At 32.3% G+C, this 20,703-nt stretch overlaps 2 protein-coding genes across 3 annotated transcripts in view; one reads left to right on the top strand and one right to left on the bottom strand.

The window, feature by feature from the left end:
• Positions 1–8,969: 8,969 nt before the first annotated feature.
• Positions 8,970–20,703, top strand: part of LOC127700761 (cyclin-dependent kinases regulatory subunit 1-like) — a 50,390-nt gene continuing 38,656 nt past the window's right edge. The window contains exon 1 of the mRNA XM_052204420.1: positions 8,970–9,047. The gene's annotated coding sequence lies outside the window, so the exon portion shown is untranslated. The remainder of the gene's footprint in view (positions 9,048–20,703) is intronic.
• Positions 14,502–20,703, bottom strand: part of LOC127700758 (succinate dehydrogenase cytochrome b560 subunit, mitochondrial-like) — a 29,854-nt gene continuing 23,652 nt past the window's right edge. For both annotated transcript variants that reach the window (XM_052204411.1, XM_052204412.1), the window contains exons 4-6: positions 20,246–20,307; positions 19,398–19,561; positions 14,502–15,079 (exon numbers count right to left, since the gene is read on the bottom strand). In XM_052204411.1, coding sequence (XP_052060371.1) covers positions 14,972–15,079; positions 19,398–19,561; positions 20,246–20,307 — 334 coding nt within the window. In that variant the 3' untranslated portion in view covers positions 14,502–14,971. The remainder of the gene's footprint in view (positions 15,080–19,397; positions 19,562–20,245; positions 20,308–20,703) is intronic.

Here is a 20,703-nt window from a genome sequence, read left to right on the forward strand (position 1 = left end):
TGTATGAAACAAGGTATTTCATTCTATAGAAAGAAATCTATGTATTACCAGGAACATATATAGTTAGATATACTGTTCCCAGGTATTACTAAAAAATAATTACACCAGGGTTCAGTTTCGAAATCACAAACTTGTCAAAACTTTTACTAAATTTCATCATCGGTACAAGGACATTATTCATAAATACAAATCCACGTGCAGACATGCTATAAGTTTAGGTATTTCACATTCCATCGTTTATGGTAATATTCTATACAAAGCAGAAAAATGTCGACATTCACCTCAAAAGCTAACTTAACCTTTAATCAGACTTATTCAGAAGGGATATATAATTACGATACTGTTGTCAAGTCATTAAAAATGGCATTTTTTGGACTTAATATTGATTCACTCATAGTGTCTTTGCATCGGAAATAAACACATTTATTCTAAAACCAGTTGTTAGCATCATACGGGTTATGTTCTACTCGTATTATTTATGATGGCATGATACTAAAACCCTAACGGGAGGGATTGTGCTTGCTTTTCATATGATTAAGACATAATTTTTCGATCATGCAGTTTAATTGAGGTCTAGAGCTGGCATGTCAATAACTGCATGCTAGTAGTCCTTTGTTCATTTATGTTGATCATTGTCATTTTGCTTAGTTTTTTCTGTTACCTATTCTAACATCGGATTCGGACTTCTTTTAAACTGAGTTTTACTGTGCGTATTGTTGTGTTATTGTTTATTCCACATTAGCTTGAGGTATAGGGGAAGGGTTGAGATCTCACAAAACATGTTTAACCCGACCGCATTTTTGCGCCTGTCCCAAGTCAGGAACCTCTAGCCTTTGTTAGTCTTGTGTGCTTTTTTTAAATTTTGGTTCATTTATATGTTACGGAGTTTAGTGTGGCGTTACCATTCGCTTAAAGACCCCATTAGTGGCCTTGGGCTGTTTTCTGCTCTTTGATCGGGTTGTTGTCCCTTTGACACATTCCCGTTTTAATTCTCAATTCTATATATGATAATTTAATATATATATAACATGTCACATTTGTGAATTCAGAGAGTGGCCAATTCCTGGCCTTTTCTTCGGATATTGATATCACCAGACATATAAACCACGCATGTCTCTAATATCATGTAAAAATTGACAAAATTTAGGTTTGACTCCCTTCCTCAGTTGACACTAACAAAATGTTTTCTTGATCTGTGTCTGTTTCTTTTATCAATATTGCATCATCACTGATCAAATTCGCGTATATATTAATTTCTCAAAAATAATAAAAAGGTCAGTATTTGTTCCCTGTTAATGGACAGACTTAAGTCCCATGAAGAATTTTCTTCAGAAATTAGTCCATAGTTAGTCATTTGAACCAGGCACTTATTTCCCGACGAAAATCAGAAACACTTCATTTTCTGGCAAATCATGGAACATGGCCGCTGATTTAGTTGGACGGCCGGGGACCTGTTTACCCCCAGGAAGCAAAAGACTGGGAATACTGTTAACTGTGTGGAAAAATCATTTTTAATAGAGATAAAAGTCCATGTTAACAATTTTACTTTAAACAAGAATGTGTCCATAATACACGGATGCCCCACTCGCACTATCATTTTCTATGTTCAGTGGACCGTGAAATTGGGGTCAAAACTCTAATTTGGCATTTAAATTAGAAATATCATATCATAGGGAACATTTGTACAAAGTTTCAAGTTGATACGACTTCAACTTCATCAAAAACTACCTTGACCAAAAACTTTAACCAAAAACTTTAACCTGACGCGGGACAGACGGACGGACGAACGAAAGGACACACAGACCGAAAAACATAATGCCTCTAGGTGGGGCATAAAAATATGTGCTGTTTCAACTTCAGTTCTTAAAAAATCCTTCATATTTCAAATCTGATTTGATTGATTGAATTTGATTATTGGCTGCTTAACATCTAATGCTAAATATTTCATGCACATATTAAGGACAATTTTCAAATTTATATCAAAAGTTTTCTGAAGAAGAAATGAAAAAAATATTGAAACATGGAAAGTTCAAGTTTCATAATCATAAAGGTCCATGTTATCATGACAGTTTTATTAGGAAAATAAGTCCCTTCTAAATTTCGTTTCTTAGACAGTCTTTTACTTCATTTGAAATTTGTATAATGAATATTTGAAAAGTAAAAAAATTGAAACCCAAGTTATAAACATAATGAAAGTCCCTGTTATGAATTTTGCTAGGAAAATTAGTGTTGTGTTACCTACCATAAATAATCAAATCCTCTGTTTACATCTATATGATTTTCTTCAGAACAAGGAATTTTCTTAGTAAAATAGAGGACATGGACATTTTAGCCTAGGAAAATAAATCTGTGGAATTTTATGACTGACATGGAACTAAAAATGATAGTAAATTATTTAACCCTTGGCTTTTTTTTTATACCAGCCATTTGTGTTTGCCAAAACGCATCTGCCCTGGACTAATTATTACCTACAGTGACAGTTATGTTTGCGCGGTATTTGTAGATGTATTACTGAAAGCGTATAACAATTTTATTAAAGTGGCACGACGGCTTACTATTCAAGCTATTGTGTGTATACGTGGTTTCAATAGCATTTGTCACAAAGATCCCAAACGGTTCTTATACAATCTAATTAAAATATAGAACTCGGATTTCGTTATACTACATGTATATTCTATATTTTAATTAGATTGGTTCTTATACAAATGCACACCCTATTGACGGTATCACTAGGGCAGATAGAATAGTATCTGTGTTCCCGATTGCCATTAGAAATAATAGTTTTTGCTATGGTGTACCGCAGATTTTTAATTTCTTGTTCCGATTGTCATGGCAATACAATGGATTTTGCAATCGTGTACATCAGAGTCATCCGGTACAAGATTGATTTCAGCTGGAGTACCACACTGTATATTTTACATTAGTGCGCCGATACTGACATGATTAAGAACAAATACTTATTTGAAATTCACCATTCATATATGAAGACACTAGGATGCCAACTCCCTCGCGCGATCGGGGAAAGTTGACCTTGGATGAATTTGGCAATTCTGGGGTTTAGCATTCCTGATGAAGGTATATCAAGAAAAGCGCTTCGGACGTACGAGTTTTATAAAGTGTTTACCTCATGTAGGGCCTCTGCTGTTTCTGGTCCGACAATCTCAAGGCAAGAACATTTTGAGTACAGATCTTGAAAAGTTACCTTGGTGATATTTTTGCTTTAAATAATAAAAAAATCTCTTATTGATATTGCGGAAATTAACTCAAGGGAACTGCCTTTGAATAAATCTTCATTTTACAACAATAATTGTCCCTTTCTAAATTCAATATTCCAGTTTCGACAATAGGGACGAGTTTTCGTTCCCTTATGCTTATTTTCCTTTTTTTTACGTTGATGTTACATTAGCCCACGATGACCATATCCCACAATTACATTGAATAACAAAGATTAGATACAAATAGTTGGGTTTGAAGTTTGGCTGTACCCATTTTTACGGGGATATTGTATATACAGAGCCCGCGAATTAACGATCTGTGTAAACTTATTGATCCTTTGAATAAACGTATTCTTAAAGGTTATTATTCTAACACTATAGTAAGATCGCTGTAGGTTTTAACATTTTGGTGTTTAATGAATTAAAACAAACAGATATGTTTTGTTATACAGCTATAAAAAACTTGTCATATTAGACTTCTCTTTAGAATTGTTTCACATTTGTCAATTCGGGACCTTTTATAGCTTACTATGGGTTTTGCTCATGGTTGAAGGCTGTACGATGACATAATGGTTAACTTCTACGTCATTTGGTCTCTGGTGGAGAGTTCTTATTAACAAGCATACCACATCTTTTTATTTGTATATTATCATATGGTCTACATTCTGTTGATAGTTATATTTTGGCATTGCATACAAGGTCGTATTTTTCTCAGACTGTTTAGGACTTATTTTAACTAAATTCGTTGAATGTGTCTTGAGTGTCATATTTAAGTCTGCGATTCTACATATTGCAATTCTTAACAAATACATCAGTGTGAGGTAGGTTTTGTTGTGTTGATTAATTCAATCTGTGCTTTTTGCTGATTGTAATATTTACCTGTGTAATTGCTTAATGTCTTGTCTACACTTACGTTTAGCTTTGCAAGTATATATGTTATATTTTGTAAATGTTCGTTGAAAAATTTGTATTAAGCAGCTTAAAAAAATATTGTCGTATTATGTAATTATTCATCGAAATAGGGACGAAGAGTAGATTTTTTTGTATCATCCATTTTTATCATCATGAAGTACAGAATTGGAGACCACCGTGGTCTCCAAACTTGATGAAATCATGTATTATACTTTTACCATTTAAAGGGGCATTAGCGATAAGAAACATAACTGATGAATTATTCACTTGCAAGTGAATAATTCGACTTCACTGAATCCGTATTCATGTGGCCTTCAATTTAACCCCTTAGCTATAGAGATGGGTTACGAATGTATTATGCGTGTTCAGCCATTAGAAGGAAAAGAATGTCAACATTGAAAGTGAAACAAAGGTGAACCATTTCGTTGACTGATTCGATCCATAAAAAATAATTCTTAAACAGGTAAAAACGATCATTAACTTTTTTTAAACCTATGGTATCAAATCAAACAGACCTAGAAAAGTCTAATTGCTCGTGCATGTCGCTGTCGCTGTCTATTTATATTTATGTTTATGTTTATATCGGGTTATGTGACCGTCGGCAGTCTTCGGAGGTCATCTCGATGGTTAATTAGACGGCGTCTAGAATTAAATATACACGAAATGATTATATATATTATCGAGTTCATGCATTGTTTATTGTTTATTTCAGACGTATTGTAATTTGGATATATGTTTAAGTATGTTATAAATCAAATATGAGAATTTGAGTCAAATCGGTGAACATGAATTTGACAGCTAATGCCCTTTTAAGTGCTCGGAAAATTAATCAGTTTCCTGGTTCATTATTGTTTATAGCCTAATATTTATGTACTATAGTGTCTTTTGATCATTAGATAATATTTTTTAAATGATGTATTGTTATAACAGAGTATTTTGGTTTATATTTGGCGAATTAAAGAATTCATAACCCTGAACTACTTTTCTTATTTTTGTGTATTGCCCTGAAACAAGTCTGCACTCACAAGTATTGTAAAAAGCTGCGCGTGACATATCAATTATGAAAAACATCATCATATTTCACAATAAACCCCTGTATTTTTGAAAAATTATTACAATCCTATGAAAGTTTTTAGAAATAATATACTATACAAATTGACAATTGAGATTTCACTGCGAACATTTGCAAATATAAAACCAAGAAGCGACACTTTATACTAAAGACAATCAAAGAAAGCAAAATTAACTAAAAAAAATGAACAGGGCTAGCCCATCAATTTATAGCCCTACTCTTCATATCTGTATAGACACAATATAGCCCATGCTTTGCTAAAACCACACGAAAAAAAAATCACTTCTGTGAAATTATGTTTCCTTCAATATATTCACTGGTTTAAGGGGAGCTGCCAATAACAGATGCCTACCACCTTTTGTAGATACAGAAACGCACATACTTTGCTATGAGAAACCCCATCTGCATAAACAATTCCAGTTAAAAAAATAAAACAGGAGTTGCAAAAAAAAGGATTGTGTTAAAAAGATTCTGTGAAAGTTAAGTTTCATTGACACCAAGTAACTAATTTGAGAGCAGAAATAAAATAGTATGTCAAAGTTGAGGTTGATATGTAAAGAAGAGTGTCTACTTTTCATTTAAATCAACTTCTGCAAACGGAAAAAAACCCACACAATTAACATCACTATATCCAATCATCTACAATATACGCGAGGATAAACATTAGGGAAGGTAGTCACCCGTTTTGTACTAAATTTCAATATGCAGATTTTCAAGGTAAAAAAATGACAAGAACGACAAAATTGAAGTTTGTATATATGTATATTAAATTACAATCTTTTATAATTATTATAATATCTGGGAATGTCCTATGTAATATAACTCTGTATAGGAATCATACATTGTGTTTAACATTTTGTAATGGAACATAAGAAAAATTATATGATAATGTATCTATCATTGACATCAAATCAAACTGGCGATCTGTAATGCTCACCTGGTAACTTGATCCAAGGAGCTTGTGTTGCTCACCTGGTATTTACTATGCAAAATATCGATCTGTAAGATTTTAAAGAAGTCAAGAGAACATAACTTCTTACAAACTTGGTTTCATGTGGCTTTTATAGCTTACTATTTAGAATTGACCAATTAGAATAAAAAAATATAATTTTCATTGGATCCAATTAAAATGATGGCCATTTTGAAAGGGACCTACCAAACATTATTCCTAAAAGTTTGTTAAACATGGCCATGTAGAATCAGAGAAGGAAATCAATGCGTGTTTAGCCATAGCATGATAGGGGTTTATCCGAAAAATATACCACCAATACCTCCTTCAGTTTCCAACTAATCAACACCACATCCTGATCTTATGAGAGAGTCTTCTAATCAACACCAAATCCTGATCTTATGAGAGAGTCTCCTAATCACCAACACCAAATCCTGATCTTATGAGAGAGTCTTCTAATCATCAACACCTAATCCTGATCTTATGAGAGAGTCTTCTAATCATCAACACCAAATCCTGATCTTATGAGAGAGTCTTCTAATCATCAACACCAAATCCTGATCTTATGAGAGAGTCTTCTAATCATCAACACCAAATCCTGATCTTATGAGAGAGTCTTCTAATCATCAACACCAAATCCTGATCTTATGAGAGAGTCTTCTAATCATCAACACCACATCCTGATCTTATGAGAGTCTTCTAATCATCAACACCAAATCCTGATCTTATGAGAGAGTCATCTAATCATCAACACCAAATCCTGATCTTATGAGAGAGTCTTCTAATCATCAACACCAAATCCTGATCTTATGAGAGAGTCTTCTAATCATCAACACCAAATCCTGATCTTATGAGAGAGTCTTCTAATCATCAACACCAAATCCTGATCTTATGAGAGAGTCTTCTAATCATCAACACCAAATCCTGATCTTATGAGAGAGTCTTCTAATCATCAACACCAAATCCTGATCTTATGAGAGAGTCTTCTAATCATCAACACCAAATCCTGATCTTATGAGAGAGTCTTCTAATCAACACCAAATCCTGATCTTATGAGAGAGTCTTCTAATCATCAACACCAAATCCTGATCTTATGAAAGAGTCTTCTAATCATCAAACGCCTGTAAATTTTGATAAAGGACCTTTCAAACATTTAATAGTCCTGTCAAATTGGTTCATATTGAATAAAAAGTAGTTGAAAATATGATTTTCTATGAAATTATTTGCCACCAGATCAACGTTAGATCGGATTGCATTTATCAGTCTATTTCCTGAAGAACCAAAACATCAAGTCAAAGATCGCCAGAAATGTGTGTAGAATGATTGTTAAGGTGTACATGTACATCTGACCTTGACCTCATTTTCATTTTCCATTGGTCAATGTTAAGTTTTTTGTTATTTGGTCTGTTTCTAAGATACTTTAAGCAATAGATCAGCTGTATTTGGTGTATTGAATAATTGTAGGGTGTACATGTCTGAGGGTCTGGATGGGGGGTCCTTCATTTCTGTATTCTTTATTTTTTAGGCCATTTTTCTCTATTCTTTATACTTTTTGCCAATTATTAGCTTTTCTTTATATTTTAGCACCTCATTATTCTCTATTATTTATTTTTTTGGTCCATTTTTCTCTATTCTTTAATTTTTTGCCCATTGTTCTCTATTCTTTAAACCCCCATCCACATCCTTATGTCAGTCTGCAAGGTTTCATCTGACCTTGACTTTTTTCATGGTTAATATTTTTCTGGTTTGGTCTATTTGTTAGATACTATAAACAATAGGACCACTATCTTTGGTATATAGGGAATGGTTGTAAGGTGTACATGTCCTTCTGGCAGGTTTCATCCGACCTGGACTCATTTTCACAGTTCATTGGTTTATGTTAATATAAAAATAAGATGTGGTATGATTGCCAATGAGACAACTCTCCACAAGAGACCAAATGACACAGAAATTAACACCTTTAGGTCACTATACAGCCTTCAACAATGAGTAAAACCCATTCCACATAGTCAGCTAAAAAGACCCCGAAATGACAAATGTAAAACAATTCAAACTAACAGCCTGAAGTTTTCATGGTTTTGTGTTTATCAGATACTATAAGCAAAAAGTCAAATATATTTGGTGTATGGAATGATTGTAAGGTGTACATTTCTGGCTGGCAGAGTTCATCTGACATTGACCTCATTTTCGTTATTTTATAAGTCAATGTTAAGTTTTCTTGGCTACTATAAGCAATAGGTCAACTATATTTGGTGTATTGCATAATTGCATGGTGTACATGTAGTCTTGCAGGGTTTATCTTACCTTGATCTCATTTTTATGGTTCATTGGTTAATGTTCAATTTTCATGATTATGTCTGTTTCTTAGATACAATAAGCAATTATGTTTGGTGTATGGTATGATTGTAAGGTGTACATGTCTGTCTGGAAGGGTTCATCTGACCATGACATCTTTACATGATGTAAAATGTATGTGATACTTGTAGTATAACCTTAATATTACAGAATTTCAACATGAATTCAATCATTATAAGTAAAGCATGTGAGCCAATTAAGCGTGTAAATTGTTGTTTTTTTATTGGTATGGATTTTTTTTAACAGATTGACATATTTCTGCTTTTCCAACTACAATCAAAATATTTTTTTTCTTCTGATGAAAGTAGAAACAGAATATTTGTTTTAAAAGAAAAAGGTGTGTGTATTCCTATGAAAATGAGGAATAGTAAATAAAGCTTTTAAGGTGGATATTCATGAGACAGCAATGCCTTTTTATTGAATATCTTTTATGCATAGGTTTAAGTTGAAATGCATTTATATATCTTTTTCAACATACAAAGTTTACAAAGGAATCTACAATGTGAATAGATAGACATCAGGGGGATCCAGGGGACAGGGAAAGGTAGGGTGTTATTGTCAATAAAATGCTTCGCTGGGCGCAGCTTGATACGACCGCAGAGGTCGAACCCTGAACAGTTGGGGAAAGTATGGACACAACATTCAAGCTTGATACAGCTCTGAATTTGGATTGTGATTAAATATTTGACACAGCATAGGTTTTTGACACAGAAAGAATGTGGTCTAAGAATTTGAATTTTTTTAATTTACCTATTATGGTCCAACGTCTAAAATCAAAATACATGGTTAGATTCAGCATATCAAAGAACCCCATATATTCAATTTTTATTGAAATCAAACAAAGTTTAATTTTGGACCCCAACTTGGACCAACTTGAAAACTGGGCCCATAATCAAAAATCTAAACACATGTTTAGATTCAGCATATCAAAGAACCCCAAGAATTCAATTTTTGTTAAAATCAAACTAAGTTTAATTTTGGACCCTTTGGACCTTTATGTAGACCATTTTTAAAAAACGGGACCCAAAATTAAAAATCTAAAAACATGGTTAGATTTGGCATATCAAAGAACCCCATATATTTAATTTTTGTTGAAATCAAAAAAAGTTTAATTTTGGACCCCAACTTGAACCAACTTGAAAACTGGGCCCATAATCAAAAATCTAAACACATGTTTAGATTCAGCATATCAAAGAACCCCAAGAATTCTATTTTTGTTAAAATCAAACTAAGTTTAATTTTGGACCCTTTGGACCTTAATGTAGACCATTTTAAAAAACGGGACCCTAAATTAAAAATCTAAAAACACGGTTAGATTTGGCATATCAAAGAACCCCAATAATTCAATTTTGATGAATTCAAACAAAGTTTAATTTTGGACCCTTTTGACCTCAATATGAACCAATTTGATAGCGGGGCCCACAAATAAAAAATCTAAATACGTGGTTAGATTCAGCATATCAAAGAACCCCATGTATTCAATTTTTGTTGAAATCAAACAAAGTTTAATTTTGGACCCCAATTTGGACCAACTTGAAAACTGGGCCAAAAATCAAAAATCTAAATACATGTTTAGATTCAGCATATCAAAGAACCCCATATATTCAATTTTTGTTAAAATCAAACAAAGTTTAATTTTGGACCCTTTGGACCTTAATGTAGACCAATTTGAAAACTGGACCCAAAATTAAAAATCTAAATACACGGTTAGATTGGGCTTAACAAATTAATAAATGTGGTCAAAGATTTTACAAATCTAATGCGCCATACTGCGTAATTAAAGATTACTTCTTGAAATTTTTCAATATTTGAAATTTGAAAAAAAAAAAAATATTTGAAGAATAATTCTTTTTAATTTCTGAAATCTGAAATGAGAAAAAATTGACCCCCCACAATTTCTTTTTACTCCCCCCCCCCTTTTTCCCCTGAAAAATTCTTTCCCTCAATATATGGTCATAATCTCAATTCAAATTTCCAATGGCGTTGGCAACCATAATTACCCATTTAAATTTACCATAGTGCTAACTTAATCTATTTTATAATAGAATTTAAAATATAGTGTCAAATCTTTCATATGGATTTTTTTGTAAAAAAAAAAGATGCAACATTTGCAGATATTTTTACTGGTCTTCCTTTATAAATATGCATTTCTTTAAACATAATTTAAAAGCAGTGTAAGGGAAGTAACCAAAACGTTGTATTTGGATTACCTCCCTTACACTGTTTTAAATTATCTTAATTGTTCATTAACCATTACTTTATACATAATTTAAAAGCAGTGTAAGGGAGGTAATTTCAATGATGTATTTGATTTATCTCCCTTACACTGCTTTAAATTATGTTTTGTACTAAAGTATTTGTCCATTAACCAGGACAACCTTATTTTCCCCCTTTTTTGCCCCTAATTCCTAAACGGTTTGAGCCATAACCCCCCCAAAGCAAATCCTAACCATCCCTTTGTGGTATGGAAACTTGTAGTATAATTTCAGAGAGATCCATACACCATTCCACAGTTATTGTCTGGAAACTAGAAAATGCTTATTTTTGGCCCCTTTTTGGCCCCTAATTCCTTAACTGTTGGTACCATAACCCCCAAAAACAATCCCAACCTTCCTTTTGTGGTATTGAACCTTATGGTAAAATTTCATAGAGATCCATTCACTTTAACTAAAGTTAGAGTGCGAAAAACAATGTGTCTTCGGACGACGACGACACCAGACAACGACGATGCCAACGTCATACCAATATACGACCACAAAATTTTTTTGTGGTCGTATAAAAATGGTAAAAAGTACCACTGAGTGTAATGAAGCACACTTTTGAGTGTGACAATTTAAAGCAAAAAATATATATTTTTCTCAACAAAGGGGAAGGCTGTATGCCCTCTACATCCCCTGAATTCACCACTGGACATTGGGGTGGATTTGAATGCAAGTGCTTTAGGCATATTTATCAAAGAAACAATGCTTTGATTGTTGCTCTCCATCTTGATGATGAATCATTGAAAGGTCAAGTATGGACTTGAACAAACCAAAAAAATCCTTTAAGTTCAAAATAGAGCAAATCAGGTACAAATGTATGTAAATCAGGCCTGGGGTAATGGTAATTTGTAATTGTAATGCATTGTAATATTACATTTTTTTTATGTAATGCAAAGTAATTTGTAATGCACATTTTCTGCATTACAATTACATGTAATGTAATGATTACTTTAGTTAAAAGTCAATGTAATGCCTCCATTACTGTACATTACTTTTCATTACAAATTGGTAAAATACATAAAATTGAAGAATATAGTAAAATAAAAATAAAATATTAACAAAAACAAAAGAAAGTATTAAATAAAATTATTGTCACAGTTAAGTACTGTATTATATCATTATAGATAGTTTGCCCTTAAAACTTCTTTACAGATCCATTATTAAATCCCCTAAGCCAACTAGTCTTGATCTTGGTTTCTGATATTTGTATAAAATGATATTGGGAATATTTTGGTGTTTGGTGGTCCATGAAAAATCTTCTAAAAAAATATTAAACAAAACTACATAGATGAATGGAAAAAATATGAAGATAAATTTTTCATAATTCTGTACACACCTTACATTATTTCAATGAAAGATTGAATATGTCAATCATCATTTTACACCCAAACTGTGGTTTGGGTCCTGTCTTGTGTTGTTATTTCACCTAATTAATATCAAAATGATTTTATTGCAATCAAATCTTCTCAACTTATGTTTGTCCTCACAGAGCCCTTAGGCATTTAACAAGATAATCCTTTAATGCCACATTTATTATATCCCTTTGATGTCTTAATGATTAAGTGATCAATGTTAGAAACAAAATTATATGATAATTTATTTAATTAGCCAGTATTTGAAGTCTATGTCACTAACACTGTATATATATGTACATATACCCAGGTAATATTTATCAATTTCTTATAAAATCTGTTTGAAATCTTTTTAGAAAATAAAAGGATATGGAGTAAATGTACATGGGACAAAATCGCACACAGTATATAGACAAAATATAAAAATTATTCTTGTTCTTCATCTTGACAGAACGAATCCTTCATACCCTACATCAAGACGGCCCCTAGCGTCGACTTAAGCGGTACTATTGATAAAATAAACCACAGTTCACCCTCTTGCTCCATACCCGCCTGGGAGTGCCAGATTTTGTATTGAAAAAGTAATGTGTAATGTAATGCATTACACAAACAAAGTAATTGTAATGTAATGCATTACATGTGAGAAATAAATGTGGATAGTGTCCACATGTGGACACAGATGATGCCCCCGCTTGCATATCATATAGTTATAAAGGGACATAACTGAAGAACGGTAAAAGTGACACTACCCAAATTTGAACTTGATCTGAGTTTTGTGGTAATAAGCATTGTGTGTAAGTCTCATAACATTTGGTTGAGGCTAACTTAAGTAGAGAACAGAAACTAAAAATTCAGCAATTTTTCTATTTGTAATGATGCATAACTCTAGAACGGTTGTGTATAAGTTTTACAACATTTGGATGAGACAAACTAAAAAATTCAGCAATTTTTATGTTTATAATGGGACATAACTCTAGAATGGTAAAAGTGTTGCCACCTAATTTCGTACTTAATCTGTATTATGTAGTAATTAGCATTGTGTATAAGTTTCATAACATTTGGTTGAGGCAAACTCAAGTTAGAGAACTGAAACAAAAAAAATGTACTTGATCTTTACTGAGTTTTGTTGGAATGAATATTGTGTATAGGTTTCACAATCTTTGGCTGGGGAAAACTTCAGTTACAGAATGGAAACTAAAAAATTTTGCAATCTTTCTATTTATAAAGGGGCATAACTCAATAATGGTTAAAGTGACACTACCCAAATTCAACTTGATCTGTGTTTTATCAGTGGTAGTCAAAATTAAACATTGCATTGTATAAAGCATTGATTGTAGTTGATTCAACTATAATCATGGTCAAAGGAAGATAACTCCAATTTTAAAAATATATTATATAAACTTGATATTTAGAAGAAAATAAAAATTTTGCAATTTTTCCTTTTATAAAGGGGCATAACTCTAGATCGGTTAAAGTGACACCACCAAAATTCAAACTTGATCTGTGTTTTGTGGTAATAAGCATTGTGTATAAGTTTCATAACATTTGGTTGAGGCAAACTTAAGTTAGAGAACGGAAACTAAAAATTATGCAATATTTCCTTTTATAAAGGGGCATAACTCTAGATCGGTTAAAGTGACGCCACCAAAATTCAAACTTGATCTGTGTTTTGTGGTAATAAGCATTGTGTATAAGTTTCATTACATTTGGTTGAGGCAAACTCAAGTTAGAGAACGGAAACCAATTTCGGGACGTACGTACGTACGTACGTACGTACAGACGGACAAGGGTAAAACTTAATGCCCCCCTCCGGTACGGCGGGGGCATAAAAATGTAATTGTAATGGAAGAATCACAAAGTAATTGTAATGTAATGCATTACATTGCAATGTAATGGCCCCAGGCCTGATGTAAATATGGTCTAAATATAAAAATAAAAAGATGTGATATGATTGCCAATGAGAAAACTCTCCATAAGAGACCAAATGACACAGAAATTAACAACTATTTTTTTGTAATGTTTGGGATTTTTCAAGCAACTCTTTTTTTTTTTAAAATACATCTGAACCAGAATTCCCTAGTTTTGTAAAACATATCTTATTTTGGCCAATTCTGTGCTGTGACAGATTATTGATTTTTCTTCCCTTTGAAATCAGAATATTTCTCTCTCTCAAAATACCATAACCCCTACCCCCTTTAATTTACATGGTTTTCCCTTATATGTGTTTTTTTGTATTGGGATTTTTTTCTGTGACGAATAAAGTCTACTAAAATTAATGACTTACAGGTACAATTATCATTTTAAAATACTTTTAAACCTTGCTCATCTAAGTGACTGTGTTGACTCTTTTAGAGACAGGTATGGCTTCATGAAAAACAAACAAAACAAGATAATAATCTATATTATATAAAGCACTATTAATGCTTACAATGTATCACAAAAAGGACATCAAATATTACTCCACAAAGTCATTTAACCTCTTAATAACAAAAATACATTTATAACACGTTACAAATACATTAATACCGGTAATCAAATTTGACTTTGAATTTGTCCCAATCATGATTCAGAAGTAATTCACAATGTGGACTGCATGCACTATAGCAATCTGACTTTTTGTGCATAGACTTTTTCAACACTGAATTTCTTTTTGATAACAAAACATCTTTTTATATTTATACACAAGATCTTTAATCTTCCATAAGGTAAATATTTCCAGTTTGGTATGTATAGTATCTAAAAATTTATTCTGCAAGCTGTTACTATGGTTACTTAGGCAAGAAAATATTAAAATGCAAGAGATTTATAAAAAAAAAGCTTTAAGTTTAGTTGGATTAAGTGTAACAAGTCTTTGTCTAGATCATATGAACACAAACAGCTGTGAGAAACAGGGATAGTGCAAACACAAAATATCCAGTTCTGTAGGTATCCTTCAAGCTAAATCCCACAGCCCAGTCCCAAGCCTGAAAAATATAACAAAAATATTATAATAGCCTGAATTCACATAAAGGATAGCGTCGGAAGGCACTTTTATTAAAATTTGAAAGGTGGTGGTTATTTTAAACAGATAGCCTTAACAATTTTATGAAAGAATCAATTAAAATTTTATAGCATGGCAGGGTTAAATAAAAAATGCATTCCGACCCACCAAACATTTATTTCTGGAATAGCCCTCATCAGTAGCATACAGAAATCAAAGTGCATGTGAGCACTGAGGGGTAAAGACTGCATTCATTTTACCAGGAACTTAAAATTAAACATTATTAGCATTGTATCAAAAATTGGAAGGCAATACTCTTCCTGTGTCTATGTAGTTGCTTCATTTACAATTATGAACAAAGGAAGATAACTCCAATTTTAAATATAACTTTAACAATGATATCATTGATATTCCAAAAAAAAAAAATTCTAGCTTCATACACCTGGCACAATTTATGTAGTTTCCTTGACAAGTATGGTTATACACAAACAAATATATTTTCAAAATTTTGATTCAGACAGTAACTCTTAATCTTAAAAAGGCTTCTGCTGAAGTTTCATAAACTTCTATGAAGGTTTGACAAAATTATTGATTCGAAAAAAAAAAAATTAACCAGAGACTGTTTCCAAATGTAAACTGCAAATAACATTAAGGTTCATCAAAAGGAATTGAAAAAATGGCCGTGTTTACACCACAAAATTTACTCTTAGTACAGACAAACCTGTGCACCTAGAAACGTTTTAAGGCATGGCAGGAACTAGGTAAATAACATTTGAATGCATTTTATGTTTCAGAAAATTAAACACTTAGATTCCTTTTTTTTTAAGCCTGCAGAAGGTAATAAAATAAATAAACACCCGAGTTTCATTTGATATGGTCCACTCCACTCATTTACACAGTTTAAATCACCTATCGTTTTGCATATATCTATTGTCCATCTATTGTCTAGTTAATCAACAAAAATCAATACAATTATTTACATATGGGAACATCTCAAGCATTTTTTCAAAACTTAGTTTATTTTGGCACCTTCTGTGGGAGCGAAAAAAAAGGAACCTCAAAATCCAGAAAAGTTTAAAATTTTCTGAAACATAAAATGCATTTAAAATTTAATTCTATAGTTCCTGCCATGCCTTGAAACTTTTCCAGGTGCACAGGTTTGTCTGTACTCAGGGTAAAATGTGTGGTGTAAATACAGCCATATCAGCCAAAGGGTTATGATGAACCGTAAGTCCATTTAACAGTAAAATATGGAAAATGGAAAAATATTTTCAAACTTTTGCTGAAGATACTGTCTTTTGATCATAAAAGGCTGCTGTCTGAGATTCATAAAATTCCATGAACGTTTGAAAAAGTTATTGATGTCTAAATAACTTGTAACCACAGACAGAACCTAAATGTTGATAGCGTCAAAGACGGAATGTAGGATAGCTATGTCTAGCTTCAGTGACAAAAATATCAAAGTCCAATACCTTGTCATTTGTGATAAATTTAAAGAAAACCAAAAACTTCACAATATATATATGCACACCTTTAGTATCTGTACCATATATCCCATATCAAGGGTGCAAAGTTTTTTTCATGCAAAAACCTCCAACATTTTTTCTGTATGAACTGCATGAAATTTCATACCTGTTTTTGTTGAAGCGTTTAAGAATGATATGTGGCATGCAACAGTTTAATGATTTTAATGACTTAAATCTGCAAATTCCTTAGGATATCATGCTATTTTTATTTTTGAAAAACCAGAAGTCTCACAATAGATTATAAATTACAAATAAAATACTCCGCTGGGCGCAGCTTGATACGACCGCAGAGGTCGAACCCTGAACAGTTGGGGCAAGTATGGACACAACATTCAAGCTTGTTACACACTGAATTTGGATTGTGATTAAATATTTGACACAGCATAGGTTTCTGTCACAGAATGAATGTGGTATAATAACTTATAAATTATTAATTGACCTATTCAAACCATATCATTATTATTTGCTTTTAAATCCGAAATAACCAATTTAAAATGGAAAATTTTAAAGAAAAAAAAAGGAAAAATAAATCCCTCCCCCAAAATTTTTTGAACCCCCTTATGATTCATCACCCCCAAACTCAATCTAAGCCTTCCCTTTATGGTATTGTACCTTGCAGTACAATTTCAGGGAGATCCATACACTTGAACACAAGTTAATGTCTGGAAACTAGAAAAATGCTTATTTTTGGCCCTTTATGGCCCTTTATTCCTAAATGTTTTGGGCAAATACCCCCAAACTCAATTCCAGCTTTCCCTTTGTGATATGGAACCTTGTAGTACAATTTCATAGAGATCCATACACTTACACACAAGTTATTGTCATGAAACTAGAAAAATGCTTGTTTTTTGGCCCTTAGTTGGCCCCTAATTCCTAAAATTTTGAGGCAATTACCCCCAAAATCAATCCCAGCATTCCCTTTGTGATATGGAACCTTGTTGTACAATTTCATCAAGATCCATACACTTGAATACACGTCATTGTCTGGAAACTAGAAAAATGCTTATTTTTGGCACCTTTTTGGCCCCTTATTCCTAAAGGTTTTGGGCAATTACCCCCAAACTCAATTCAAGCTTTCCCTTTGTGATATGGAACCTTGTAGTACAATTTAAGAAAGATCTATACACTTACACACAAGTTTTTGTCATGAAACTAGAAAAATGCTTGTTTTTTTTCCCCTTTTTTGGCCCCTAATTCCCAAAATTTTGAAGCAATTACCCCCAAAATCAATACCAGCATTCCCTTTGTGATATGGAACCCTGTGGTACAATGTCAGAGAGATACATAAACTAACACACAAGTTATGTCTGGAAGTTACAAAAATGCTTATTTTTGGCCCCTAATTCCTTAAATGTTGGTACCATAACCCCCAAAATCAATCCCAACCTTCCTTTTGTGGTATTGAACCTTATGGTAAAATTTCATAGAGATCCATTCACTTAAACTAAAGTTAGAGTGCGAAAACAAATGTGTCTTTGGACGAAGATGATGCCAACTTCATACCAATATACGACCACAAAATTTTTTTGCGGTCGTATAACAAAATCGGATTTACAAAACAGGCTTTTTCTTCCATCTTTCAAATAGCACTAAATCAACGACTCTGGGAATCATACTTGTACAGCGTTTTAATATTAATAATAATTGTTTCACTTGTGTATTCAACAGGAAAATTAATGCAAATTTTATGATTAAGCATCCATTCTTGTACTTGCGTAATGAATTTCGGAACATTTCACTCAAGTTGACAAACAGCTTGAGCCACCTGCTGTACTAACCTAATACATACCGGAGTGACCAGATTTTTCTGTTGGACAACCCAATTTCATCTTTACTACAATAATTGCATGTCTCATAGACAGTCAAGGGTGTAACTTAAATAAGTTATTAGAGAAAAATAACATACATGTGTTATTACAGATACTTTCATGAGTTGTCTACTCATGTTTTCTTAATCTGTAGTAACATATGTTTGTTATTAGTTAAATACATGTATATCATAAATATTTTTATTTTTAGTGGGCACTTGGGAATTCTTGAAACTTTGCGCAGTAACTTAATACATAACCTTGTTAACTAATTTTCCGTTAATACATTTTTTATCAACCATGGTAAATCAATGATACAAGGCTTTTAAGGGATAAACTAAGCTGTAATAACAAGGCTTCGTTATTACAGGCATGTAACTTATTATATGAGACACTTGGGAATTACTGGGAAGCTTGCATAGAACCTCATTACATGCTCTGATCATTATTTCTTACAATAAATTAAAATATATTGTGATATATGTCTGAGCAAAGGCTTTGAAGAGATGTAGAGAAGCTGTAATAACACCCATTAGTTATTGCAGGCATATATTTTCTGTAATAACATAGGTGTACTATGCATGATTGACTAACTATGAACTGTTATATCTTTCTAAAGTTTAGTATACACAAAGACAATGATAATATCAATAGAACTTGTATACAATTTAGCAAAATAAAGGATGTATAATGCCCTTTTGAAACATGTAACATACATATATTATCACAGTTTTTTTATTTTTAGTCCACAATAACAAATGCATGTTATTTTTTTTCTAATAACTTATTTAAGTTAGACCCTTGACTGATAGAAGTGGAGAACTTCATATCTATCAAACATGTTTGGAATATAAGAGGAAATCAGTTTTTCATCAAGAAAATCAACTACAGATGATTCAAATATAAAACACATTCTATAAACCGCTGTATCACCTGAGCCCTTTGTTTTCTGCCTCTAAATACTCACCAAATGTCTAATACCATTAATATAATGGTATATAACAGGAAATCCTAGGATATATTTAGCAGCTGCAATTAACGCAGGTGACAAATTTAAATCTCTGATCATAGTTATGTAAGTTGTAAAATCACCTGGTGATACCAATAGGACTGCTGCCACAGCAGGTACAGCTTAAAAAAGAAAACACCAAATAATTATAAAATATCAAGTGCTGCTGCAAGGTAGAGCTGTAAAACACAAGATAAATTATCAAATCTCCATGTTATAACAGATGAACTGCTGTCACAAAAGATGCAGCTGTTACCCAGGTCAAGCTACATAAAATCTCAAAGTGATACCCATAGTACGGTTACCATATCAAGTAAAGTAAGGAGTTGAAAATCTTTCTTGCCAATGGCTAACCTGGGACTGACAGTTTTCCTTATTTCTCAGTATGTCTAAGAACAGTTGTCCACTTCGTTTTTAGTATATATTCTGACAGCTGTCTTCTTTATTTCCAGAATATCTTGTGACAATTGTCATTTTAAATTTCCTAGCATATCTTCTGACAATTGGCCTTTTTATTTCGGATCCAGTATATCTTTTGACAATCATTATTTCCAGTATATGAATTGCTGTCAGCCTGTAACAATAATTATTTCCATTAAATTATGGATCAAATGTCTCCTCCTCAACTATTCCCTGTTCCTCATCATAGTTTAATCTCAGAGCTTTGGAAAACAGAGTTTACTGAAGAATTGTTCAATAAATAAAATTCTACTTATTCAGCTGCTAATTAAAACCTTGGCCTATGTATGATAAATCACAATGTATTAAAAAATAATAAGAAAAGTTCTTGTAAAAATGTTACTTACTGACACCCATAATAATGCCTGTTACCCTATGGCATAAAGACAGCATTGATGTTAACTGGGGTCTGAAAAAAATATTTGATATAACAATGGAGTTTTTTCATATATTTGGTTCATTTCAAATATTAAAAAGTTCAAAATATTAGCTACCAGGAAGCAGGTGCCTGACAGATCTGAAAAATCTTCAAACTTTACAACGCATCACTGTTAAACTGCTGGCCAAATATAAAGTCAAAAAGGCTGACATAATTATTTGTTGTACAAACAGATGGACAAGGTGAATGGAATATAGCTCCCACTCTTAAATAAAATTGTGCCAATTCTATAATTTTTAGTATGTTAAATATTTATCCACTTTGTCTCTTATCATTTTCAGTAACGATTTTTTTCATTCTAAGCATGTGAATTTTGTATTTAATTTTAAAATAAATGTGGATTGTGTCCATGCATGGACACAGATG

The sequence above is a fragment of the Mytilus californianus genome, unplaced genomic scaffold (assembly GCF_021869535.1).
Source record: "Mytilus californianus isolate M0D057914Y unplaced genomic scaffold, xbMytCali1.0.p SCAF_5, whole genome shotgun sequence".
Taxonomy (NCBI): Eukaryota; Metazoa; Mollusca; class Bivalvia; order Mytilida; family Mytilidae; genus Mytilus; species Mytilus californianus.